This window comes from Oryctolagus cuniculus, chromosome 1 (assembly GCF_051225735.1).
Source record: "Oryctolagus cuniculus isolate XC-2025 breed Fujian yellow rabbit chromosome 1, ASM5122573v1, whole genome shotgun sequence".
In the NCBI taxonomy this organism is placed as follows: Eukaryota; Metazoa; Chordata; class Mammalia; order Lagomorpha; family Leporidae; genus Oryctolagus; species Oryctolagus cuniculus.
In genome coordinates, this window is record NC_142867.1 from 94,297,053 (window position 1) to 94,324,653 (window position 27,601).

At 44.8% G+C, this 27,601-nt stretch overlaps 1 protein-coding gene across 1 annotated transcript in view; it reads right to left on the bottom strand.

Annotated features, from left to right (window-relative positions):
* Nucleotides 1–240: 240 nt before the first annotated feature.
* The window catches only part of TMEM123 (transmembrane protein 123), a 55,851-nt gene continuing 28,490 nt past the window's right edge, over nt 241–27,601 (bottom strand). Inside the window, exons 3-5 of the mRNA XM_051822414.3 lie at nt 7,070–7,351; nt 6,716–6,869; nt 241–2,512 (exon numbers count right to left, since the gene is read on the bottom strand). Coding sequence (XP_051678374.3) covers nt 2,488–2,512; nt 6,716–6,869; nt 7,070–7,351 — 461 coding nt within the window. The 3' untranslated portion in view covers nt 241–2,487. The remainder of the gene's footprint in view (nt 2,513–6,715; nt 6,870–7,069; nt 7,352–27,601) is intronic.

Sequence of the window (27,601 nt, forward strand, 5' to 3'; positions counted from 1 at the left end):
CTGTAACAGCTCATACTTTGGTGTACATCAGAACCTTTTAGTGGACTTATTAAAACAGACTGCTCTGCTTTACTCCAAAGCTGGAGTTTAAGGATTTGCATTTTTCGTAAGTTCTAGGTAATTGTACTAATGTTTGTCTAGACAGTCACAGTTGGGATACTATAGCTTTGTAGTGTCAGGCCAGTACCTGTAATCTCCCATTTTATTTTGAGCTTAACTGAATGAAGCAAAACCACATGCTTGAAAACTTAGAAGGAGAACAAATTTTATTCTAAAAATAGATCTCAGTAACAATGAAATACCAAAAGCTGGTCATTATAATAAAAAGGGGAGAGAAGGTAACAGCTGAGTTCACTTTAACTTTTTTCTGAAAATACGAAACAATAACTTCTATAGTTCTTTTACAGTTTATCCAAATTAATATTCACATATATCTGGATTGTTTTTATCTTGAAGTAAAAACATTCTTAAGGAATGCAAACAATTAAGTATAAACCTAACTAGATACATTTATGTTTTAAGAAATGTGGTCCAAAGTAAAACATTTGCTTTACATCACCATTTTCTTCCATTTTTTCAAATAACAAACTGCACTGAAAGTACTGGCTATTATATATGAAAGTTACAAATTATACTACTTATATACATAGAGGAAAACAAATAAGTATTTCCAAAGCAGAGGAAACTTTCAAGGCAAATGACAATCCTTAAAAAGTGGTTTTCTAGCTTCAAAGTGCTAAAGAAACAAGTATTCAAGAAAAACTTCAAGCCAATACACAGAATTTTGAATGACTTGCAGAACTGAAATACCAAAAATGTAGGAGACAAGTTATAGGCCTCCTCATTACTAACGTACATTTTGACTATATCTTCCAAAGAAATGAAAGCAGTGGTTGCAGGACCAGAGAGTAACATAGACCTCAACCATCAGCTCACATTCAGCCTAACTAGTCGTGTTTCATAGATCCAACCATATCTGGATTTTGGATAATTATATTCATCAGATTGTTCTGCCAAAATGTATAGTGAGGAGACACATCAAAATCCTAGATAGCTGTCATTACTTGTATTTTATGTCTGTTAAATGTCTGTTAAATGTTAGTGAATGCTCATTAAGACATCTTGGCTTATTTCTGGACTTTGAGCAATTGGTGCGATTTAGTTTGGCCTCTAAGATAAAAATACTTTAGTATTTAGTGTGACTAAATACCTCTATTGTTAAAATTTGACCCTGAGTTTAAGTGCTGGAATATAAACTGAAAACACTCCAAAAATACATTTGCTGATAGTGATGTCCATACAATACTATGCTTTTTTTCTTTCCAATAACATAATTTATCTGAAAGTAACTCCCTTTTAACACTAGAGTAAGAAAAGAGGAATACCACGTGAAGGAAGCAGGAAATTTCCTGTTTATAAATGTATTCCAAAATACAGTGTGATTTTAGTATGCAAATGTCATTTCCTAAAATCTGAGTAAAATCGACAGTGCACAAAAATGCAGCATTTTCATCATTTAGGTTGAACGGCCTGGGAATAGCCTCCTAATCCCTGATTCCATAAATACAGCATTAGCTTCTGCTACAGGGAGCTCTAAAGCATACTGTTTAGGAGATCACAGAAGGGACTGCTGTTTTACAGTTAGGTGTGTTTAGGCTCCATTAAAAATTTTTAGCTATTGAGAGTAGCTCTACATTTCTCTAGAAATATTCACTAAATATAAGATTTAAATTAACAAGTGAATATAAAACAAAAGCAATTTCCAGTGGTGACGATTTTCTCACAGTAGCAAATAATCTAACTTCTAGGAGTTTTCCCCCTGTAATATCAAGATTACTTAAACTAAACCCTTAAAACACTATCATGTTAAAACACTGAAATTTACCTAAATTACACAAAGAAAAAAATTATATCCACTAACAATTGAAAAGTCAAAAGAAGTTATGTTAATAGAGATACACGTCTGCCACTGTTCTAGTGGATCTTAAGCAGGCCTATGCTCAGGTATTCTTTGGGGTTTTATTTGAACATTTTGTGTATGTATTTGGCCTCTACACCAACTACTATACTTTTAAAATACATACAATGTTGATGCTTTCTTAAATCATGCTTCAGGTCTGGTTGACTCAATTGTGTGGCATTAGTTAACATCCTGCTTTGAAAATCTCAAGTGCTATTATTCATTTGCCCCGATGCCATCCTGCCCTACAGTGAAGATGCCTTTCATTACTGGTCCTATGCAATCAATGCCACAAAAATGGGGTAAGGTTTTTCTAAAAGTAAATACCATTGCATAAGCTACAAATATTCATGAAAACCCAAACCAAGCCCTTGTTACCTTTAGTAATATGATGAATCTTCATATTCATGTAATGTGTTGTATATTATATGTATGGCCTGTTTATACTATTTTCAACATATTATACTAAAAAACAAAATTGACAGTGCTGCATCAGTACTTCTTCTTTCCTTGGTCCTTAGAGTTCCTTAAATGATAGCATCATGTTCATCACTGTAATATCAAAGGTTAGAATTACTTTGTTTTATATTATTTGTACCAAAGCTACTTAAGTTCATATTTTTCAATAATGTTAGAACAATTTCAAGCTTCACAATCAAAGTTAAACTTTACACAGAGCAGTAACAATTAAGCATGCAGAATAGTGTAGTGGGAAAAGATCCTGATAATGGCTAAGGTAAAGACTGCCTCTCAAATCTCTGCTCTGCTTGTTAGTGGCTGAGTGACTTTTAACAGTTAGCTACTACAGCCCTCTCTATAAAGAACAACAAAATTCTACCCATTTCTCGAGCCAGGACTTTATATCCATGGCCGTTTAATTATCACAGCAACCCTACACAGAAGGTTTTTTTTTTTTTTTAACTCATTACCTCATTTATAGAAGTTAAGTTTGCACGTGAATGCTCCTGACCAGGCACACTGGTGCCTGTATTTATTTAAGCATGGGAAGGCACCCTGCTAACTCAACAGCAGAACCAGACTCAAACAGAAGTCAGGCTGTGGGGTCAGAGGAAGTAAATTGCTACTTAATGGACATGAAGTTTCAGTTATGCAAGATGCATACCATACTGTAGATTGAGCTCATGTGACATGTCTTACCACAATTAAACCAAACCACAAGGATATCTTTTAGCTTCCTGGAGAAACAGTAAGGTAGCTGAAATTATGATCAGTGTGTTAATCAGTATTACCCAATAGATGAAAACTTAGAAATACTAGATGTAGGTGGTCTGCGTTCTGTTTCTCCGTGGGATAAACACTAAGTCCTTACCTATGAAATGTCACTTTTTAATGGCCTCAGGGAAAACTACTAGCGTTAAAATGGATTTAGAGAAACATAGTCAAACTGTTAACACTGTAAGACACATTGTAATTTCAGGGATGTTAAAATTTGGGGAAAATAAGGTGACTTTAGTTTTGACAAAATATGGTAGTTTTTTTTTTTTTTTTTTTTTTGACAGAGTGGACAGTGAGAGAGAGAAAGGTCTTCCTTTTACTGTTGGTTCACCCCCTAATGGTCGCTGCAGCCGTTGCACTGAAGCCAGGAGCTTCTCCTGGTCTCCCATGGGGTGCAGGGCCCAAGCACTTGGGCCATCCTCCACTGCACTCCAGGGCCACAGCAGAGAGCTGAACTGGAAGAGGAGCAACCGGGACAGAATCCAGCGCCACAGGCAGAGGATTAGCCTAGTGAGCCGCAGCACCAGCCAAAATATGGTACTTTCACCACCTACTGACTCCCATGTGAAAAAAAGATTCCTGTTAGAGTCAAATGTCCACAGTCTGTGTTCCCTTAGGGGATACTACATGGATATGTGAGAAAAAAATTTATCCACAGAGCTAAAACTACTTATTTTGTAGTTAAAGTGGTTTACAATGAATAAATAGCACATTTTAAATTAATCATTTCACTATGTATAGCTTCATCCTTAACAAATACTGTATTTAAAAATGGTGTTTAACGTACTTACTTAAATGTGCCTATTCGTTAGTTGGTAAAAGTTAAGAAAACAGAAATCTAGAGATTTTTAAAAATATTTTTAAAATCTCTAAAGCATTTTAACTTAGTCAATAAGAATGTTTCTAGTTATGCCTTTAATCTGAAAAAACACTACCCTGTTATTCTTTTAAAATGATTTTGAGAAGGTTAATATATGCAAAGTAACTATGTAAATAAAATTTTTAAGTATTAGTAATGTAACCTACTCGATTTCATTTTGATTCAGCCCAGTATGTCTTTTTTTTTTTTTTTTTTTTTTTTTTTTTTGACAGGCAGAGTGGACAGAGAGAAAGGTCTTCCTTTGCCGTTGGTTCACCCTCCAATGGCCGGTGCACCGCGCTGATCCGAAGGCAGGAGCCAGGTGCTTCTCCTGGTCTCCCATGGGGTGCAGGGCCCAAGCACTTGGGCCATCCTCCACTGTACTCCCTGGCCACACCAGAGAGCTGGCCTGGAAGAGGGACAACCGGGACAGAATCCTGCGCCCCGACCGGGACTAGAACCCGGTGTGCCAGTGCCGCTAGGTGGAGGATTAGCCTATTGAGCCACGGCGCCGGCCCAGCCCAGCATGTCTTAAACAGTTCTGACTAGGGATCGGTGGGATGCATATGTATATGACAAAAAAGGGTCATCTATAATATTTACAAGCAAAAGAATGAATTGGCTCTTATGTGTATGCAATGGGCTGTGTCACCCCAAAATTCATGTTAAAATTCAAACCTCAACATGACAGTGTTTGGGGGTGATTACATCATTAGGGTTGTGCCCTTAAATAAGACAATGCTAGAGACAAAGCTGGGCCTCCTTCCAGGGATACAAGGAAAAAGTCTTAGAAGTCTGTGGCCAGGGGCTGGCGCTGTGGCGCAGCGGGTTAACACCCTGGCCTGAAGTGTTGGCATCCCATACGGGCACCCGTTCTAGTCCTGGCTGCTCCCCTTCTGATCCAGCTCTCTGCTGTGGCCTGGGAAAGCAGTGTAAGATGGCCCAAGTCCTTGGGCCCCTGCACCCATCTGGGAGACCTGGAAGAAGCTCCTGGCTTCGGATCAGCGCAGCTCTGGCTGTTGTGGCCAATTGGGGAGTGAACCATCGGATGGAAGACCTCTCCCTCTCTGCCTAACTCTGACTTTCAAATAAAAATAATACCAAAAAAAAAAAAAAAAAAGGCTGCAGCCTGAGAGGGAGAGGTATCTCACTGGACTTCTAGAAAGGTGAAAAATGTTTGCTAGTTTAAGGCACACAATCTGGTAATTTGTTACAGTGTTTGAACTAAGACAACATAAAAGACAAAAAAATTATTAGAACAGCAAAAGCTGAGATATATCCCTAAGACCTTTGGAGCTATAGGTAGTGCAGATGTGGTTTGCTGACTGGGAGTTGCTGATAAAAAAAAAAGATTTATCCATCTATCTGAAAGTGAGTTACACAGTCCATCCACTGGCTCATTCCACCATTGACCACAACAGCTGGAGCTGCGCTGATCCAAAGCCAGGAGCTTCCTCCAGGTCTCCCATGTGGGTGCAGGGGCCCAAGGACTTGGGCCAGTTTCTACTGCTTTCCCAGAGAGCTGGATTGGAAACAGAGCAGCCGGGACTGGGACCAGCGGCCTTGCCCATCACACCACAGCACTGGCCCCGATAAAGATAGTTTTACTAAAGATAAAATGTTCAAGTATATTATTTATGCTAACAACTCATTTAAATTGTCAGTGAAAATAAGGCTGTTCAGAGTAATTTCTTTCATTTCTCTTTGAGTTAAAAGCAAAAACCAGGGGCAGGCAGTGTGGTACAACAGGTTAAGCCACTGCTTGGTACACCTGCATCCCATATTGCTGTGCCAGGTGGAGTCCTGGCTGCTCAGCTTCCAACCCAGCTCTCTGTTAACAGGCAGGGAGGCAGCAAAAGATAGCTAGGTAGCTGGGACCTGTATAGAGGTTCCTGGATTCTGGCTTCATCCTGGCCCAGCCTTGGCTGTTGTGTGCATTTAGGGAATAATCCAGCAGATCAGAGATCTGTCACTCTGACTTTGAGATAAATAATCTATTTAAAAAAGGGAGGGGCCAGCATTTTGGTCTAGTGGGTTAAGCCACCACCTGCAACACTGGCATCCCATATGGACTCTGGTTCAAGCCCTGGCTGCTCCACTTCTGATCCAGCTCCCTGCTGATACACCTGGGAAAGCAGCATCATGATCCAAGTACTGGGTCCCCTGTATCCAGGTGGGAGACCTGTAGCCTGGCCCAGGCACTGTGGCCATTTGGGGAGTGAACCAGTAGACGAACTTTTTCTCCCTTGCTATAACTCGTTCTTTCCTTTTTAAAAATTTATTTGAAAGGCAAATTTTTTTTTAACCAAGGATGCTTTTGCAGTACCACCAACAGACACTAGGTCATTAGCCTAACGAGATGCAATATTGTATTTCTCATGTAAGCAAATGAAGAGTTGGCCAAACTTTAGTATCTGGTTAAAAAAAAAAAAAAAAAACAGAATGTTTGACACTAGTAAAATGAAAACATTGTAGGTAAAAGTATCCACTTTCATTCGCAGATATTTGTAATAACAAACCTATATATGAACAATTTACCTTCAGTCAAGAGGGATGTAATGCGAATATAACTCAAATCTATGAATTATTCATGCCTGAAATGCACACTTGCTCATTTTGTCATAATTATAAATATGCAGAGACTTTCAATAAAAACTTACATGGTTCTATACCGAATGCCTCTTCTTGAGTAATACATTTTGCATCCAATGTAAAGAATAGATAAAACTCCCAGTGTTAATACAATACCACCAACAAAGCTGCCAGTATCAAACTTTGATCTTTTACTTTCTTCAGAATGAATAGTTGCTGTTACTAGAAGAAAACAAAACAGGCTTTAGTGCTTTAAAAAACAAAAACAAAACAAAAAAAAATTAAATATTCTGCATTTCTGTGTAAGAACACTGAATTGGGGATGAGGGGAAATCTAGAGTAAGTTTCCATGTTAATTTTTTGCAGAATGGAATGGTATCCTAAATGCAGCATATGACAAACTGGTTGATTTTCACACATACTTGTTGCTGATGAAGAAACAGATGTCACCGTACTGCTGTGAGTAGTTGTGGTCATCGAGGATGTCGACATCTGGGCTGTGTTATGTGAAACACTTGTTTTGCTTGTAGACTTTAAGGTGGTGGATGTCACATTTGAGACCCCTGGTGTTGGTGCCATTTTAGACGTGGGTTTCACAGTTGTGGCTGTCATGTTGCTCGAGGTCAAGGCAGCTGAAGTTGATGAATTCACAGCGCTTCCAGAAGGCTCACTTGTATTGTTAGAAGGCACAGGTTGGGTTTTATCTGCAAGAACATCAATAATTAACATTAAAACTGGAACTATCACATAGGGACTAAGATCCCACACTTTCCTATAAGTTTCAACGGACACAGATACAGCAAGAGTTCCAACAAAGTGGCAACAAAGTACTCAGGAATTTGTGAAGATATGAAAAGGAGTAAGATGTAAGCACACGTAAGTTACAATTTATCAGGGTAAAACCAGCTTCCTCTAACGCATCAGGAAGTGAAAGACCATCATCACAGAATGTGGCTTGCTGCAAACTTCGTCCTGGTAATAATTACCCATAGTTGGAGGCTATTTCCAAAACTATTTCTGAAGCTCTAAAAACCCAAAAGACAATTGTATATGAGAGAATAGGGCTGGCACCGTGGCTCAAAGGCTAATCCTACGCCTTGCAGCACCGGCACACCGGGTTCTAGTCCCGGTCGCCCCTCTTCCAGGCCAGCTCTCTGCTATGGCCCAGGAGTGCAGTGGAGGATGGCCCAAGTGCTTGGGTCCTGCACCCCATGGGAGACCAGGAGAAGCACCTGGCTTCGGATCAGCGCAATGCGCCGGCCGCAGCACACCGGCCACAGTGGCCATTGGAGGGTGAACCAACAGCAAAGGAAGACCTTTCTCTCTGTGTCTCTCTCTCACTGTCCACTCTTTCAAAAAAAAAAAAAAAAAAAAAAAACCATTAAGTGATGACTTAAACAAAGCCTCATTACTTCATACCTGCAACTGAGCTTTTCCTTTTTTAGCATGGAACAATATTATGTATAGAAAAAGTTATAGATACTGATCGTGCCAATACTCTGAAACAAAACTCCTAACAATAAAAAAATCTATTGTGTGTCTCATTTGGTAAAGTCCCCCCCCCCCCCCTTTGGGGTCATAAGGCCCACAGCAAATCTTTCTGTGCTAGCACTATTTATTTCTGTATCCATTTTGTAGCTCTCAAGGTTAATTTTCGGGTTTAGTGGTTTCCCGTATTCTCCCATTTGACTCATTATGTCCGAACACTAAAGGTGTAAAGAATTACCCACTGTGTCTACCTGCTCTCTTCCACCAGTGCCCCCAGGCCCCTCTACCAGGAATGATTTTTTCATAGATTACCATCTTCATTTCCACAACTACTTTGGACTTATTCTTGAAAGATTTTAGTTGTTTGTTTTCACTTTATAGACTGATTTTCTTTTACTGCTTTGATTCTTCCTAAATTCTCCCTCAGCTTTGGGTCTCTACTCTCTGGTCTCTTCCACTGAGTACATCTATTTTTTTAAATTTATTTTTATTTTTTTTTGACAGGCAGAGTGGACAGTGAGAGAGAGAGAGAAAGGTCTTCCTTTACTGTTGGTTCACCCTCCAATGGTCGCTGCGGCTGGCACACCGCGCTGATCCGAAGCCAGGTGCTTCTCTTGGTCTCCCATGCAGGTGCAGGGCCCAAGCACCTGGACCATCCTCCACTGCCCTCCAGGGCCACAGCAGAGAGCTGGCCTGGAAGAGAGGCAACCAGGACAGAATCTGGCGCCACGACCGGGTCTAGAACCCGGTGTGCTGGCGCTGCAGGCGGAAGATTAGCCTAGTGAGCTGCGGTGCTGGCCAAGTACATCCATTTTTAAAAATGGCTAAGGAAATTAATACTTTTATACTACACAGTATAATTACCAAGTAGCTAAAATACTGTCAGCTTGAACTTATTCAATTCTGAATGCTCAATACAGATGTCATACTTTTAGCATTGAAATAATCGCCTTTTATTCTATGCCACCAAATGAAGTCCGTTGTCATGAAATTAGCTCAAGAGAGATGCAACATTTATTATCAGATCTTTACAACAGAATGATCCTCGCAGAGTCAAACAATAAACACAACGCTGCTTTTGGATTCAACACACAGAGCCTAGTCCCATCTCTCTGCCACGAGACAGTCTTTAAAGAGCCTGTACAGAGTCACATGGGCAAAAACGTAAAGCTGTCTCTCCACTAAGAAAATCCGAACACAATGCCTAAGCGTTTAGGTACTGACTGATACCTCCAGAGAGTAACACAGTGAATACTGCAAAGAGATGTTAGCAGATAGACCATCCATGCAGGACCTGCCAGGTGCAAGCTCTAATTCTGTCAGATTTACCCACCCAGTGTCTTCTGGCCTCTGACAAGCTGAGGTTGAAAAGGTTCTTATGGTTTGATGTTGGAGTGTGTCACTGAGCTGTTTCTACTTCCACCTCTGCCTATGGGACTAGGCTGGAATGGCTCCAAGGGAACTACTCAGCTAGACAAGCATCTCCTGGACTTGGAGAACACAGAGGCTAGGCTTTGACTACAGTTAGCTCAAGCCAGAAAGTAAATCAAGGGGCTGGTGCTGTTGTGTAGCGGGCTAAGTCTCCACCTGTGATATGGAATCCCATATGGGCACCAGTTCAAGTCCTGGCTGGTCCTCTTCCAATCCAGCTCTCTGCTATGGCCTGGGAAAGCAGTTGAAGATGGCCCAAGTGCTTGGGCCCCTACACCTGCATGGGAGACCTGGAAGAAACTCCTGGCTTTGGATCAGCTCAGTACCAGCCATTGCAGCCATCTGAAGAGTGAACCAGCAGATGGAAGACCTTTCTTTCTGTCTCCCTCTCTCTCAAAATCTTAAAAAAAATAAATAAAAAGTACATCAAAAGGCAAGATGCCACAACTAAGCTGTCTCTACCCATAGCAGAACTTGAAGACTGCACCAAAGTAGACTCTACCTCCATGGACAGCAGGTCTTCCCCTCCCATGAACCAAATCAAGACCTCAAGAGTTACTTTCAAAGACAGCTTCCCAAGAATACAGCCTTCAGCGTCGAGAAACAGCAGAAGGGTAGAGCACCAAAAGCAAGGGGCTCAGAGGGGGTGGAAGGGGCCAACTGGAGGACAGCCAGGATGCATCATGGGAGCTGAAGGGGGAGGCCGCAGCAGGAGGATCTCCTGGGAACCTCCCAGAGCCACACGTCACCCATTCAGGGGCCACCTTTGCTAGGTGGAAACATCCCAGCCACCATGGGCTTTCTTTCTTCCCTGCAACCTCTCTAGGCTTGACAGAGTTAGTGTCACAAGTAACCCAAATGAAGAGAAGGGGTAGAACAAGGAAGGAAACCAACACTACGGGCTTCTAAGCCTGAAGTATTAGGGTTGAATTACGCCTCACAGTGCCCCCAGTTCATATGCTGATAAGGCCTGGTACCTCAAAATGTGACCTTATTTGGAGATAAGATCTTTACAAAGGTCAAGTTTAAAAATGAGACACAAGGGTAGGCCTAATCCATTATGCTGTCCTTATAAAATAAAAGGGGAAAATATGGAGAATGACACACATACAGGAAGACCACCACCTGAAGTCACAGGCAGAGACCATGTTGATGCTTCTACTCCAAGGAACACCAAAGACTGCCAGCAAATCAGCAGAAGCCAGGTGAGGGTCATGATCTCCCTGGCAGCCCTGTTGACAGCTCGATCTACTCCAGCCTCCAGAACAGAGAAAAGAATGTGGTGTTTGGGCCATCAAGTTAGTGGCCATGTTACTGCAGGCACAGACAAGGGACTCACGCTGCTACAAGGTTTTCTCAGTTACAACAAAGTTTCTCCGTACATGTAGCAATAACAGTTTTGATGAGCCAGTTCCTTTTACAGACCTTTGCAACCAGTCACTATGAGGTAAGTCAGCATGTACTTGTTAGACCAACCCAAAATTTATTTCAATAAAATGAGATCATCTAGAGATTTCTATCAGACATGGGAGCTTTTCTTTCTGTCTTAACTGCTGGTCTCTACTAACATAATCACAAGAAGGGAAAGCAAAGCAAAGGTCTGTAGTAACAGCAATCGTGCCCCTTCCTTCCCAGTAGCGGCAGTGTCAGCCCACACAGACAGTACAGAGGGCTGGTACAGTCCACTGGGGCCACCAGAATCCCACATCAATGGCAGGCATCCCATATCAGGGCACAGATGTGTCCCAGCTTCCTACTCATGTACCTGGGCTCATGTCATCCATATGGGAGACCAAGGAGTTCCTGGTTGCGGCAGCTCAGAGCGAACCAGCGTATAGAAGATTCTCTCTCCCCCACCCCTCTCTCTATCTCTTGCCCTGCCTTTCAAATAAATGTATCTTTAAAAAGGTGACGAGCACACATATGGGTATGAGTATTATTTTGGGGCCACCGTGAAAGTATTCAGTCTATTCAGTTTTCTGTTTCTGTTTCACGGTAAAACTATTCGTGGTGCCCAATTCTTCCATGATGGAATCAGAACTTCAATTTACGGAGCTCCACTCTATAAAACATGGGGATGTGTTCCAGGCACAGCAGGTGCGAGCTCAGACTTTACATCAGTTCAACCACTGACTTGCTGGGGTATCTTAGCCAGGTTTCTTAACGTCTCCAAGATTCACTATCCTTCTGCATCTGTTAGGTAGGAAGACAGAAATTAGCCTATGTGTGTGTGAAAGGGGCCCAAGAGAAATGGCATCATAGGAAAGGAATGTGGCAGCCTCTACCGCACAACGTGGAAGCAGCCCAGTATTTTACATTACAAAGTTCTGCCCATACCCCCTTCGTACCCTAACCTTCTCACTGCCCCCCATGAAAAGCACCCTAGAAGACTCCTCTCTGCCAAGAGGACTACCAAGTCTTTGCACATCAGGTAATAGAACCTCAGGAAGAATTTTACCCATCACTCAAATGCTTTGTCTAGAAGAGCCCCAATCTGAATATGGACTGCACACTCATCTCTCCTGACACCTGCCTGGCCTGTCAGGTGTGTTCTCTCCATGAAACTTTGTAATCTTGCTTACCCCAGTCTCAATGAATGCCATCCACTCTGACAGATGCCCCACCCCAGCAAACCTCACTACCTGGCTTACCACTGCTCTCTCACATCTGGATTCTTTCTTGTGCAAAGACAGGAACCTCTATTTTAGTCATCTCTGCTCACACATCTGCAAAACAGGAATGTCACGTGGGGCTAGAACTAGATCATCTGTGGTGAGCTTTTAGCACACTGCCTACTGTGGTGGAAGCATGCAAGGATTTCTTTTTTTAGCCGCATTATAAAGTTCCCTATAGGATGCTGAAGAATGGGCACTAACTGTATCTCTCCATTTCATGGTTACTGTAACTGCTACCTAAATAACATCCTGAGGACACGGTTGGGGGTATTCTCAGTTTATTGATGCAAACAACCAGAGAGAAGTGACACCCCAGGCCACCTTCTCAACAAAACCCAGGATACTCTGAAGCAGTCTGTATTGTTCTCACTCTAAACAAAAGTACTGAACAAACTACCTTTGTATGACTGTGTGCTGAAATAACTCTTCTCAGTCCCATAACCTGGAGTCTAAAAATATCCAAGTGCCATTTTTACCCTTTAACCTAAATATTTCAAACTTAAGGGTAACTCTTTTCATCAGGGTATCAAAGACACATTTAAGCCAGAGTTGAAAACATTTTTTCAAACCTGACAGTTATTTTAAAAGAGGACAGTAGTAGCTTTTCATTTCTTATTATAGTTGTCAGAACTCCTGAGCTATTTAAGATGGTGTTATTCTGAGGAATCTAAGAGTGGTTTGTTGCTTGAGTGACTGTGAGAGTGACTACTCTTCTGTGGTGTCCTGGAAAGTTTTTCTAACTTGAAAACCTCTTTCCTACAGAATATTTTATAACCTTACCCCATCAACTAAATATCAGTGTAATAAAAATATTTATTGTATAGGAAGCAAAGAAACCTTCAATCATTGTAGAGTCAACAGATTCATCCTAAAAATTCTTTAGAATTCAAATTATTTTAAGATCAAAAAACCCACACAAAAATCTAGATTTAAAAAAATTATCTTTCACTTCAGGGTGTCATGTCCTGAACCCCGGTATCTACCTGGTGTTTCTCCATATTCCACTCCAGTTCATTCACTCTGTAACCAGCATCTCTTAATATCCCAGCCAGCGGGCCAGCGCTGTGGCGCAGTGGGTAAGGCTGCCACCTGCAGTGCAGGCATCCCATGTGAGCGCTGGTTCGAGTCCCGGCTGTTCCACCTCTGATCCAGCTCTCTGCTATGGCCTGGGAAAGCAGCAGAGGATAGTCCAAGTCCTTAGGGCTCCCACACCCACGTGGGACCCAGAAGCAGCTCCTGGCTTCTGGCTTCAAATCAGTACAGCTCCAGCCATTGCAGCCTTCTGGGGAGTGAACCAGTGTATGGAAGACTGCTCTCTCTGCCTCTCCTCTGTGTAACTCTTTCAAATAAATAAATCTTAAAAAAAATTTAAAAATTCCAGCCAGTACATTCATCCTTAATTTTCTGTCTCAAAATTTACCCTCTCAGATACTTTTAAAATTTTTTTGTTTTTTTGTTTATATTTGTCCCTCATTTTTTTTTAACTTTTATTTAATGAATATAAATTTCCAAAGTACAGCTTATGGATTACAATGGCTTCCCCCCCATACCGTCCCTCCCACCCGCAACCCTCCCCTTTCCCACTCCCTCTCCCCTTCCATTCACATCAAGATTCATTTTCGATTCTCTTTATATACAGAAGATCAGTTTAGCATACATTAAGTAAAGATTAACAGTTTGCTCCCACACAGAAACATAAAGTGAAAAATAATAGATGATTTTTTAAATGATGATGAAATCAGATCAGACCTATTGTCATGTTTAATCCCAGTGACAGTCAAGTTGGGAATTGATAATTTCTTCTTCTTCTTTTTTTTTTTTTTTTTTTTACAGATCAGTTTAGTGTACATTAAGATTTCAACAGTTTGCACCCACATAGAAACACAAAGTAAAATATACTGTTTGAGTACTCATTATAGTATTAAATCTCAATGTATAGCACATTAAGGACAGAGATCCTACATGAGGAGTAAATGCACAGTGACTCCTGTTGTTGACTTTACAAATTGACACTCTTGTTTATGGCATCAGTAATCTCCCTATGCTCCAGTCATGAGTTTCCAAGGCTATGGAAGCCTTTTGAGTTCTCCGACTCTTACTTGTTTAGACAAGGTCATAGTCAAAGTGGGGGTTCTCTCCTCCCTTCAGAGAAAGGTACCTCCTTCTTTGAAGACCTGTTCTTTCCACTGGGATCTCACTCACAGAGATCTTTCATTTAGGTCCTTTTTTCTTTATTTTTTTTTGCCAGAGTGTCTTGGCTTTCCATGCCTGAAATACTCTCCTGGGCTTTTCAGCCGGATCCGAATGCCTTTAGGGCTGATTCTGAGGCCAGAGTGCTGTTTAGGACATCTGCCATTCTATGAATCTGCTGTGAGATACTTTTAAAATTTTTTATTTGAAAGACTGAAGGGGGGGGGGGGGGAGGGAGAGAAGGTCTTCTATCTGCTGGTTCACTTCCCAAAGGCCCATAACAGCTGGGGCTGGGCCAGGCCAAAGCCGGGAGCCAAAACTTCCATCCAAATCTCCCACAATCTAGCCATCACCTGCTGCCTCTCAGGTGCATTGGCAGAAGCTTACTGGAGGCACAGGAGGCAGGACCCAAACCTGTGCTCCAATATAGGATGAAGGCAAGTGGCAGCTTAACCTGCTGTGCTATGGTACCCTCCCCGATATTTCTAAGCTTATGTATTTTACATAGACTTTGTTTTGTGCATAAAGATACATGATTTTTTCACTGTTGTGAAATATGAAAATGATTTTCCCTTGTAACAATTTTTGTGTTCATTTCTACTTTTTAAAATGAATATAAAAATATCTGTCTTTAAGAAAAACCCAGAAAAGTCTAAATTAAAGAAAGAAAAAGAATCTAAGAGAAGTGGGCTTTTAAAGAGTCCCATCATAAAGAACTGTCCCTTTTCTGAAAAATCAAATATACTTTATGAATTTCTGGATTCAGAAATTAAAGTATCAAATTGGAAAACCAATTGTATATCTACAGGATCACAGCAAAGTAACACTCAAGTATCTGAAGTAAGCTATGGTGTATCTGCAGTGAATTTTACTACCACATTTGGTTACACTGTCATTTGCTCTACATATTCTATTAATATAAACATGTTTACTTGCTCTAGCAAGAACTGAGAGAGGTGTTTTCCCTGGAAGCCATTTCCTGGCCCCCAAGGACAAAGAGAACTCCCTGCGAATAGGCCCGGGGAAAGCAGGGAAGATGGCTCAGCTGCTTGGGCCCCTGCATCTACGTGGGAGACCTGGAAGAAGCTCCTGCCTCCTGGCTTTAGACCAGCCCAGCTCCAGCTGTTAGGGCCATTTGGGGAGTGAACCAGCAGATCAAAGATCTCTCTCCTGTCTCTACCCACTCCATCATCACCACCACCACCACCACCACCACCACCACCACCACCCCATAGCTCTGCCTTTTGAGTAAATAAACATCTTTTTTAAAAATAAATAAGAATCGCGGGTCTGAAGGATGATACTGTCCATGCCCCAGGCAGGAGGAAGCATGGTGGAGCTGAGTCAGGAGGCAGCACAGCCCCTGGCACAGGCTGGCTGCCAACAGAAGGCAGATCAGGCTGGGCTGTGTAGACAGAGTGCAGGCTTTGTTACACTTCACCACAGGGCCGGCCTTGCCCACCCCACTCCATTACCGCAGACAACCTGAACTTGGTAAGCCCAGCTAGGTACTAAAAAAGGCATGAAAACAGGCATGAGTCCCAGTCCTGCGCATCCCATCACCCCCTCCCCCTTGCTGCAGAGAACCTTCCAAGCCTCAGATCTTGGCACCCTTGCTCTCCCCAAATGGAACAGAATTTGCTCCATCTGTTCCTCCTCCCTAGGAGCTCACTCCTCCCTCACCCCCCTCCCAGATCCTTGTGTAGCAGCTACTGGAACCAGGCTAGGGGGTTCCTGGGATGTATGCAATCCTCACTTGCAGGGAGTTTGTGGTCTGGTGAGTAAGACAAGGGAACAACACAGTTACAATGTGGCAGGTCGCCAGCCTGTTCAATTTCCACCTCCCTCCCTGCCATCTCATTTTTATTTGTAAACTTTATTTTTAAAATGTATATCTAGTTTCATTTTATTTGAAAGAGTTTGATCTTCCATCCACTGGTTCACTCACCAAATGCCTGCAACAGCCCAGGGCTGAGCCAGGGAACCCACATCTCCATCAGGGTCTCCCACATGAGTGGCAGGGCCCCAAGTACTTGGGCCATTACCTGCTGCCTCCCAGGGTGAGCCTTAGCGGAAAGCTGGAATCTGAACCTTAAGTCCCAAGTGGTGATTTAACCACTGTACCCAACAACTATCCCACTCCCATTTTTATGGAACCATATTATTCATTTCTCTGAGCTCTTAATCGTACATGTACTATCACATGATATGCACTGGGTCTTTGACCCTGGCTCCTGGCAGAGTTCCCACAACCCTGGGGTTCTCCTGAGTGACAGAGGAGTATCTTTTGCTATTCACAATGAGCCCCTCTGATCTCAGCTGAAGGTAGATACTAATAAAGTGATTCAGGACGGGGCTGGCTCCTCACCAGAGGCCAAGTGGTAAGATGGCTGGAACTTTCAGCCCAGCCCACTGATCTCTGGGAAAGGGAGCGGGTCAGGAGAGTGGGCTCTGTAAGAACTCCTGGCACTGACATCTGATAAGCTTCAGTGCTGGTGGGCTCATCCAAGTGCTGGGAGGATGGTGCTCCTGCAGAGGGCACAGGAGCCCCGCAGATCCCCAGCCCACGTCCTGCCCAGATGCATCCCTTCTACCTGGCTGTGCCTGAGTTGTGAACTTTGTAGGAAACCAGTAAACCTAAGAAAAGTGTTTCCTTGAGTTGTACAACCTGTTCTATAGCAAATCACCTAACCCAAAGAGAGGGTCATGTCAAAATGGTCAGTGCCAAGTACAAATGCTGACCTTGGCACTGGTCCCTGAAGTGAGGGCAGCCGTGGGGGGCTGAAGAAGCTAACTCCAGGCAGACTGGGTCAGAATTCAACTGCCCATCTCTTGCTCGGGTCCGAGAACCGGCCAGTGGGGAAAACCCACACAACTGGCTTAGGAGGTTTTTGAGAATAGAGAAACAGTGTTTTCCAGATCTTGTCCTCTCTTTCCCATGGAATCAGACTGTTCATTACAATAACTCTATTTAAAATTGCCGCCTTATTCTACCAAAGTGCCAAGCAGTTTTGGGAAAGCTCGACAATTCCTAGCACATGCTCCAAGCTGTGCAAGGCACTAAGGCAGGGCACGTGCTGTCTCCCATCTTCCAGGGCGGACAAGGCCCTCTCCCTTTGCAACTCTTTCCTGCCCCAGCAGGAATGATCTGTCTGCCCTCCTTCCACCCAGAACACTGTTCACTGTTGCTTTGCTGTCACTTCTGTGTGGGCCGCTTCCCACTCACTCTCACCCTGGTGAACTTGTACTCACACTAAAGCCACATCAAAAGTAAACGGAGTCGTCGGCGCCGTGGCTCACTTGGTTAATCCTCCTGCGGCGCCGGCATCCCATGTGGGCACCAGGTTCTAGTCCCAGTTGCTCCTCTTCCAGTCCAGCTCTCTGCTGTGGCCCGGAAGTGCAGTGGAGGATGGCCCAGTTGCTTGGGCACTGCACCCGCATGGGAGACCAAGAGGAAGCACCTGGCTCCTGGCTTCAGTTTGGCGGAGCTCCGGCCATGGCGGCCATTTGGGGAGTGAACCAACGGAAGGAAGACCTTTCTCTCTGTCTCTCTCTCTCTCACTGCTAACTCTATCTGTCAAATTAAAAAAAAAAAAAAAAGTAACTGGACTGAACAGGTCATTTAAGACAGAGATGAACAGACTGAATAAAGAACCACACGCTGAGCGAGCTGGTGTCGTGGTTCCCTGGGTTAAGCCACCTCCTGAGATACCAGCACCTCGTACTGGCGCCAGTTCAGGTCCTGGCTGCTCCTCTTCCAATCCAGCTCCCTGCTAATGCACCTGGGAAAGCAGCGGAGGATGGTCTAAGTCCTTGGGCCCCTACACCCACAGGGGAGATCCAGATGAAGCTCCTGGCTCCTGGCTTCAAACTGGTCCAGCCATGGCCATTGCAACCATTTGGGGAGTGAGCCACTAGATGTCAGACCTCTCCGTGTCTTTCCCTCTCTGTAACTCTGCCTTTCAAATAAATAACATAAATCTTTAAAAAGGAATTACAGACTGTTTACAAGTAGTACATCTTAAACATAAGATACAAATAAGCTAAAACGTACTGAAACAGTATATAAAAACTTAGGCCACATGAAGATTGACTAGAACAGAAATGACACAGCCCTATTAATATCATCTAAGATGGTCTTTAAGGGAAAGTGCATCACTGGAACTTTTAAGAAGAAAGGCTGTTTTATCAAAGAGTTATTCTAAGAGGAATATATGATTGTATTTCTTCAATGAGAAATACCTAAAACAAAAATTGATAAGAGCTTAAGAGCAAAAAGCCAGTTCTACAGAGATGGAATTTTGTCAATAGCTTTAAGTCAGAGTAACCAAACAAAAAATCAAGAATTTAGAAGTTCTGAGCAATATTATAAAATGAGACTTTACTGACATATGGACCATTATACCCAAGTATAACTACAGAATTCATGTACTTTCAAAGGCATATGACATATTTACTAACACTGCACCTAAATTTCATCACAACACAAGTCAACAAATTTCAAGTATTGGAAGAACATAGAATATATCTTTTGACACAATGAATGTAAGTCGAAATAAACTGTAAAAAGATAACTACAAAATCCCCAAAGGATCAGAAAACAAGACACTTCCCAATCACAGATAAAAGTTAAAAAAAATCACAATATAAATTTTACAACATTTTGATAAGGAATCTATACCACATCAAAACTTGTGGGATATAACTCAAGCCATACATAAAGAAATTATTTTAAAATATTTAAATTTTATTTATTTGATAGGCAGAAAAAGAGGCAGATGGAGATCTCCCATCTGACTCCAAAAATGCCCACACGAGCCAAGGCTGGGCCAGGCTGGAGCCAGCAGTCCGAAAATGCCAATCTGGGCTTCCACATGGGTGGCACAGACCCAACTGCTTGAGCTACCATTTGCTGCCTCCCAGGGTATGCATTAGCAAGGGGCTAGAGAATGGAGCTGGTACTCAAACCCCGGCACTCTGCTACTGGATATGGGTGTCCCAAGCAGTGTCTTAACCACTCAGCCAAAGCCTATCCCAGGAGAGAAACTTACAGCTTAAATGCATATATGAGGGAAAAAAGGCAAAATGCATTTTTGTGGATAAGCTTAGAAAACACCACTTGCAGGAACTCATGCAAATGTTTCCATTTAGGGGAAACAAGAACTCTGGAAGGCTGTTTCCCTCTTGCAGGCCAAAGCCTACTTTCTGGAGTATCCTTTAAGGCGCATGCTCATCCCCACCAACAGAAAGAACCTGGGGGCACTTTGCTTTGTCAAAACTATGTCGGCGGGCATCTTGAGATGGTTCTGCTAGCTAGGGAAGTCCAATTAAACTCTCACACATCCAATCCATGGCCTTTTTAGCTTCCTTATTCGCTATTCTAAAAAATAAAGTGCAGGTGAACTAAGTTCATTCATAATTTCAGTCCTTGGCTCTTTATTTCCATTTGCTCACTACACACTGGGCACCCTACTACAAGTCAGCCACTTCAATACAAGATGAATGCATGCTCCTGTTCCTCAAGTATATGGCCTGGTGAAGAGAAAACACACAGACAAAGCATCCCAAGGTAAGCTCGAAAGAGGAATGAACAAAACGCTGGCCCAGCTAAAGCGGAATTAATTAAATTCAGCAACAATTAGAATTAATACATTTAAAATTGAAATCATTTAGCATACAATGAATATACACCTACTGGTTACTTGTTTTATAAGACACAATGCTAAATACTTCAAGAGATGAAGACAAAACTAAGACCCTTCTACTACAGTGCACTGTATGAGACAAGAACATTTTCTGTTATTCAAATGTAACACACTGTATTTTATACAAGGTAGGACAGCGGCAGCTCGAATAGAAACACATGACCGAGGTTTGAAAGGAGTAAGAGAATGAAGGAGGGGACTCGAGCAGGTCTGGGTTGGAAAAGATGTGAACACCAAGATGAAGAAAGGAAGTGATTTTTGCTGGAGACCCTGTGCAGGAGGATGCAGAAGTACAGGGCTGGAGCTTTGAGACTGGTTAAGAAGCAGGCAAGCGGCCACGTTTGGTGACGGCATTCTTTCTGGCCGAGTTGCGAGGTGGCACAGGGCTTCAGGCGGCAACAAAGAGTACGTGGGTGTGTTTATGTACTCTGGTCTCTGCCTTCTTATAAAGCCATCAGTACTGAATCACAGGACTGCACCCTCAGGGCCTTATCGATCCTGAACACCTCCCGAAGGTCTCCCCTCTGAACACCATGGCAGGATCAGGTTTCTGCCCTCTGAACACCTCCGCAGCGGGATTCAACTCCAGCGGGAGCTCCAGAGGTGCCAACCGCGCTCAAGCAGCAAGGTGCAGCACGTGGCGGCAGGTTTACCACACGACAGCGGTTCCCAACGCCAGCAGCTCACCTGCCACACAGGTGCTCCGCTCTGATCGCCTGATTCACAGCTGGCCTGCGGGGCAGTGCAGGTGGCCCGCAAGTCCTGCCCAGGTTAAGAACACCGGTGTGTAGACCACTAGTTCCACGGTGAACCAGTTACTGACAAATCAGGGAGCACTGCCCAAAACTGATGACTTCACCTGTAAGGTTGCTTGCTGTCACGAGCCCTGTAACAACATTTTGGTTCAAGACAGACCACAGATTCCAGGGTGGCCCCACAAGATAACAATGGAGCTGAAAAATTCCTACCTCTGACGACATCACTGCCCTCGTGACGTCACAGTGCGACGCATCACTCACCCATTTGTGGTGATGCTGCTGTGAGCAGATTTACTGTGCTGCTAGTTATACAAAAGCAAGGCACAGCCAATTCTTGACAACGTTAATAAACAACCACATTACTGGCATATACGCTCACTATCCTACTATTCACACGTACTAAAAAAGGTTTGATAGAAACAGCAGGCTGTGTTACATTTTTTAAAAATTATTTATTGGAAAGACAGTTACAGAGAGACGTACAGAGAGAGGTATTCCATCTGCTAGTTCACTCCCTAAATGGCCACAACGGCCAGAGCTGAGCCGATCCAAAGCCAGGAGCTTCTTCTGGGTCTCCCATATGGGTACAGGGGCCCGAAGACTTGGGCCAAACTCTGCTGCCCTCCCAGGCACATTAGCAGGGAGCTGGATAGGAAGTGGAGCAGCTGGAACTCGAGCTGGCTCCCATATGGGATGGCGACACTTCAGGCTGGGGCTTTAACCTGCTGTGCCACAGTGCCAGCCCCAAGAGGCCACTTCTGATGACGCATATACCACCCGGGTATGTGTAAGTACACTGTGTGTTTGCACAACCACAACAACAAAACCTAGTAAGGATGCATTCTCACGACGTGTCTGTGTCCGTAAGTGATGTGTGACTGGCTGTCTCTTTATTCTGGCAGAACGAGCTACTGTAGCCCCTCCCCCAATCTGTGTGTGGGATACATGCCAACACACCCATGGATGCCTGAAACCTCAACCAACCAACCCCACTGAACAAGCACTGGGACTCTGCACCAGTTGAGCTGGGAACTACAGGGCTACTAACTGACTAACAGGCCGTGCACACAGTGCGGACTTGGGACAGAAGGGATGACTTCATGCCATTGAGAATGGCATGCAATTTAAAACTGATAGATGTGTTTCTCCAATTTTCCAGTTCACATTATCAGGCTGCAACTGACTGCAGGTAACTGGAACCACAGGGAGCAAACCCATGGATAAAGGCAACTACTCTAAACACGATGACCGTTCCCACATGACGGGGACAAGTGGGGGACCCACCTAAAAGGAAGTGCTTATTTCCTTTTCTACTCCAACGGGAAGGGAGGCATTTAATCCCTCCTAAAGGGAACAAAATTAGGAAGGAATAAACAGGGTGGGCAGGAAGATGGGAATGAGGCAAGAGACCTATGTCTATTGTATTCAGCTGCAAACTGGTTTCTGAACTATCAGAAGACCCCACGCAACCATGGCTCTTGCATTACAACTAAGAAACTGTGTGTGTGTGTGTGTGCACAAGCACACCTCAAGCAGCTTAGCCTATCCATCTCTTTCCTAATCAGACTCAAGAGCTAAAAACACCCTCCCATAATCTCTAAACATTCCACACGTTCCTCAGTCTTCCCACAAGGTGGCACGGGCAGTACCAGTGGTCAAGAGAAGAGTGATGATACTCCACACGTGACAACTCTTGGGAGGAAAACCTTTATCTGAAAGGCCCAGGCCTGGAAGAAACGCACATATGCTGTAGGTAGACTCGATATTCTAGGGAGTATACAGCACTGCTGCCCTTTAAAACTGGGGTACACAGCGACCACAACCCCCTCCTCTCCCCTGTAGGGAAAAAAGATAAAGGAAACTAAGTTAGAAGGGACGTGTGCCTCCTCTTGGGGTAGCGGTGAGGTTGGGACATCTTGCCTGGGAAATCTCTTATGTGTAAACCCTAAAAAACAGGATTTTGACCTGGACAGCACTGGACCCAGGGCGTGGTCTGAGAGAGCACATCAGCCTTCTACTGCCATGTAACCCATCAGCACTAGCAGCACCATTTAGCAATCATGGTTGTGTGGTCAGAGGTACATATGGGCTCGGTTCAGGTCTTGCAAGGCAGCAGCCAAGGTGCTGGTTGGGCAGGGCTCTTATCTGGAGGCTCTAGAGAAGTCTGCTTCCAGGCCCATTCAGACTGCTGGCAGTGTCCAGGCCTTGAGTCTGCAGGTCTGAGGTCCTCATCTTCTTGCCAGCCGTCACCTGGGGCTGCTCTAGGTTCTGAAAGGCCACCTGCATTTGCTCTCCCCTTCAAAGCCAAGAGCAGAGCATCCAGACCTTCTCAAACTTCACATCTCAGACTTCCCCTTCTGCCAACAGCCAGAGGAAACTTTGCTTTCAAAGGGTCCAAGCGACTTATGTTAGGCCCACCTGGATAATTTCTACCCTAAGGTCAACTGATTCGGACCTTTCATTACATCGGAGAGATTCCTTTTGCCAAGGAAGAGAACATAACCATAAGAGTGCTGTTTCATATTCACTGGGAGGGGATGACACAGGCAAGGGTTACAGGGAGTCATTTTAGGATTTCGCCTTCCGTACAGAACTTTGGGTAATGTTGACCTTGCTTTGCAAACCTGGGAAAAGTAAACTTATCAGCTGTCCAATGGGAAAGAGCCACCTCTTACTAAATTCAAAGGTTCAAAAGTCAGGCAAACAGAACTGACCTGCAACCACAGGCAAGCAAAAGCTGTCTGATAGTGATTTATGGAACATTCTTGGTGTTTATTATTTGGGGGTGGGAGTAGGCCACAAAGTTTTCCACCGGCTTTCAAATTAATAAAGGTCATACTTTCTCATGTCCTGAGGAGGTACCTATTGCTCCCCCTCTTCGTGGAGGAATGACACAGGACCCTGCGCTGTTCTTTTGTCTGCTCGGCCCTCCCCGGGTTTGCTACTGACCCTTCCACCTCCGTGGAAGGGCGGTTCCCCCTAGCCACTTTCCCCACTTACGCGGGGGAGCAACACACCGCTGGCCGGCTCTCTCGGGGGCTGCACAGGTGTTCCTTCAGATAGATGTTCCCCTTAGATGTTCCTGGTGCATGTTGTCTCTCTCCTCCTTTATAGTCCTCCTCCGCCAATCCCAACTCTGCTACCCACACGCCGAGTACGCTGCTCTCCTCCAATCAGGAGTAGGTCCTACAGTTTATTGGTTGAACTGGAGGCAGCTGTGTAGAAGCTGTTTCTCCCTTCTCAGCGCCATATTGTGGGAGAGCAGATGCATAGAATAAGTCTTAATTCCAGTAACAGTATAGTCCGAGTTGCTCCCCACAGATCCCCCTTTCTTTTTATTTTTGGCGTTGATACGCACCTGTCTTCGGTGCCCCGTGGCACACACTCTGCTCTGCTTGCTAGAGTTGCCCACAGGTGCTTACAAGCCCTACCAATCAGGCAAACCGAATCCGGGTCCTCTCTTCACCATGTTGTGAGGAGGTTTTTAGGCGCTGATGCGTGCCTGTGTTCGGTGCCCTGCAGCGCATGCTCTGCTCTGCTAGAACTGCCTGCAGGTGCTTACAAGCCCTACCAATCAGGCAAACCGAATCCAAGCCTTCTCATTGCCGTATTGTGGGGAGACTTATTGGTGTTGATTCGTGCCTATCTTCGGTGACCTGCAGCTCATACTCTGGTCGAGCTGCCTACTGGTGCTTATCGCCTTACTAATCAGGCAGACCGAATCCAAGCTCTCTCATTGCCGTGTTGTGGGGAGGCCTTATTTTTCCCTATTTCTCTACCTCCGGGCATTCCTATTTCTCCTATTTTACTTCTATTTGCCAGCATTCCTATTTCTCTCATTTTACTTCTAAACTTGTATTTCTCTTATCCCCGTGGTTTCCCGGCGCCCGCCCTGAGGCTGCTTCTTGGCGCCTTGTCGCCCCGCAGCGGCTTCCCAGCTTTGCGCCGCTTCAGCCCGCGCTTCTCTCATCTGCACGGCTTCCCGGCGCCCGCCCTGCGGCGGGCTCCCGGCTCTGCGCGGCTCGGCTTCGCACGCTCTGCGGTCTCCACGCCCTTCGCGCCCGCACCACGGCCTTCGCGCCAGCCCCGCGTTCCCTATCTATTCACGCCCCGTGCTCGCTCTGCACGCGGCGGCTTCCGCGAATCACACGGCGTAGCTCACATTTCCGCCACCGGCATTCAGTCCAAGTTCCCCGGACTAACCTGGCTAATTCCAACCTGGCGGCCCACGTCTCTGCCTCTGGTTCCAGATTTTCGCCTTTTGCTCCCCGGGCTGACTTGAAGAATCCCAAGATAGCTTACGTCTCCGCTTCAGCCTGCACTCGCGGCTTCATCCTCCCTAACATATTTTTCTCTACCCGGTATGTTTCCCTAACTTTTCTTCCAACAACAATATTCCTCCCTCATTTCTCCTGGCCTCTCCCCACAGTCCATATCCAAGTCTAAGTTTCTTATAGGTTTCGCTTTCACTTTCAACCTGCAGTCCGTATCCGAGTCTGTTTGTTCTAGCTTTCACTTTCGCTTTCGACCTTAGAGATTTCTCCCAGCTTCCCCCCGTAGTCCATATCTGAGTCTATGCCTAGGCTTTTGATAGCTTCTTCCGGCACCTTTTCCGTCCGGCTTTTCCCTAGGCTCTTTGCTAGTCTCTCTCTCCGGTATTTTCCCACTTCTTCCCGTTTCTTCCCTCCTAAGTTTCCTATCCGAGTCACGGCACCATTATGTCACTCCCCCTCTTTGTGGAGGAACGACACAGGACCCTGCGCTGTTCTTTCGTCTGCTCGGCCCTCCCTGGGTTTGCTGCTGGTTCTTCCCGGGTTGGCTACCAACCCTTCCACCTCCATGGAAGGGCGGTTCCCCCTAGCCACTTTCCCCACTTACGTGGGGGAGCAACACACCGCTGGCCGGCTCTCTCGGGGGCTGCACAGGTGTTCCTTCAGATAGATGTTCCCCTTAGATGTTCCTGGTGCATATTGTCTCTCTCCTCCTTTATAGTCCTCCTCCGCCAATCCCAACTCTGCTACCCACACGCCGAGTACGCTGCTCTCCTCCAATCAGGAGTAGGTCCTACAGTTTATTGGTTGAACTGGAGGCAGCTGTGTAGAAGCTGTTTCTCCCTTCTCAGCGCCATATTGTGGGAGAGCAGATGCATAGAATAAGTCTTAATTCCAGTAACAGTATAGTCCGAGTTGCTCCCCACAGTACCTACTAGCTACCAACATCTTTTGTCAAACCAGGTTAATCATGCACCCTTGTGGACCAGGAGGCAGAATTAATCAATGTTAGGAGGCAGGAGCCTCCTTCTCAAGGGTCCAGGTGGGAACTGCAAAGGGTCCTCTAGTAACAAAGCAGCAGAGAACTCCTCACTCATTGGCCCCTGGCCACCCAAGCCACTGTCCCCACCCCATGCTGGGCCAATGCACAGCTGGTGTGTTAGATGATGGCTGTAAGCATTCTTTTAACTTTCTTCTTCGGTGCACACCACACCAGCATCCCCTGCCCTTGGAGATGCACGAGAATGAGCTCTGGGGTCTAGATGAGCAATGAGATGTCTCACTTAGGGAAGGGCAGAATTTAAAAGAATTCCACTGATTTATATACTTATGAGCAGAAGCCACCAGTGTGGGCTAACAGCTCTTACTATTAAGAGGAGGGGCGTTTTGCCTGCATTCCCACCTAGGAGGCAACACTCTCTTCTACCCTTCAGCCCTTCACATCTCCCACCAGGCCTGCAACGGCTCCTCCGGGTTAGCTGGAAAATGAATGGCTTCTCCCTTGTTTTAAGGCTTAAAACAGGAATACTGAAAATATACTTTGAGCAACTGTGACAGTTTTTATTTTCCATCCCAGTTACTTGCGGAGGCCAAATTCTTTTCTGTGGAAACTTGGACAATGTAGTGGAAGATAATGGAACAGGATGATTTCTAGGCAGAAGTATGCACAAAAATGTGCATTACATATAAATACACAATGAGACACTTGATCTTAGAGCTGTCTGCCCTGTGGACTCTCCTCCCAGCCGGCGCTCTCTCTGCCAGGAGCAGTGATGCTCAGAAACCACAGGGAGCAGCTTCTGGTTGGCTCTGGCAGACAGAAAGCACCAGTGTTCACACTTTACATCCACCCACTATCCTTATTAGCACGTGTGACTCCTGTGACTGGAAGCACGGTGAATGTCTTTACTGTTAACCTGCAGTTAAATACAGCCAGGGAGGCAGCCAGCAAGGAGCTGAGGGCACTAGAACCTCCCAGTAGTCCCACCTGTACCACCCAAACCACTCCTGCTTTTCAGAAGGCACCAGTTCAAAACATCCAACATGGCTGCCAGCTGCACCCTCCCCTCCTTTACGCCGTGACGCCCATTAGCTAATTTTAAGGTCATTAGAATAAAATAATCACTGCCAACACTCCCATCATAACCTGACACCATGACACTTCAGAGATTTCCAAACCATGGCAAGAAAGTTGGTAGTATTCAGGCTCCACCCCCAAAGTCCACCCTTTTGCATATTCAATTCAGCCTCATCCAAGACGCCCACCCGTGCCCCATATCATATAAAAGGATAACCCAGAACCTTGTGGAGTGCAGCTCTCTCTTGAGCATGCCCGTATTCCTTCCTTAGTGCATCCTGTTGCTTTGTGTGGATAAATCTCGCTTCTCCTGCTGACCTTTGCCTAGGTCTCATCCTCAAATTCTTTTTGTGTATCAG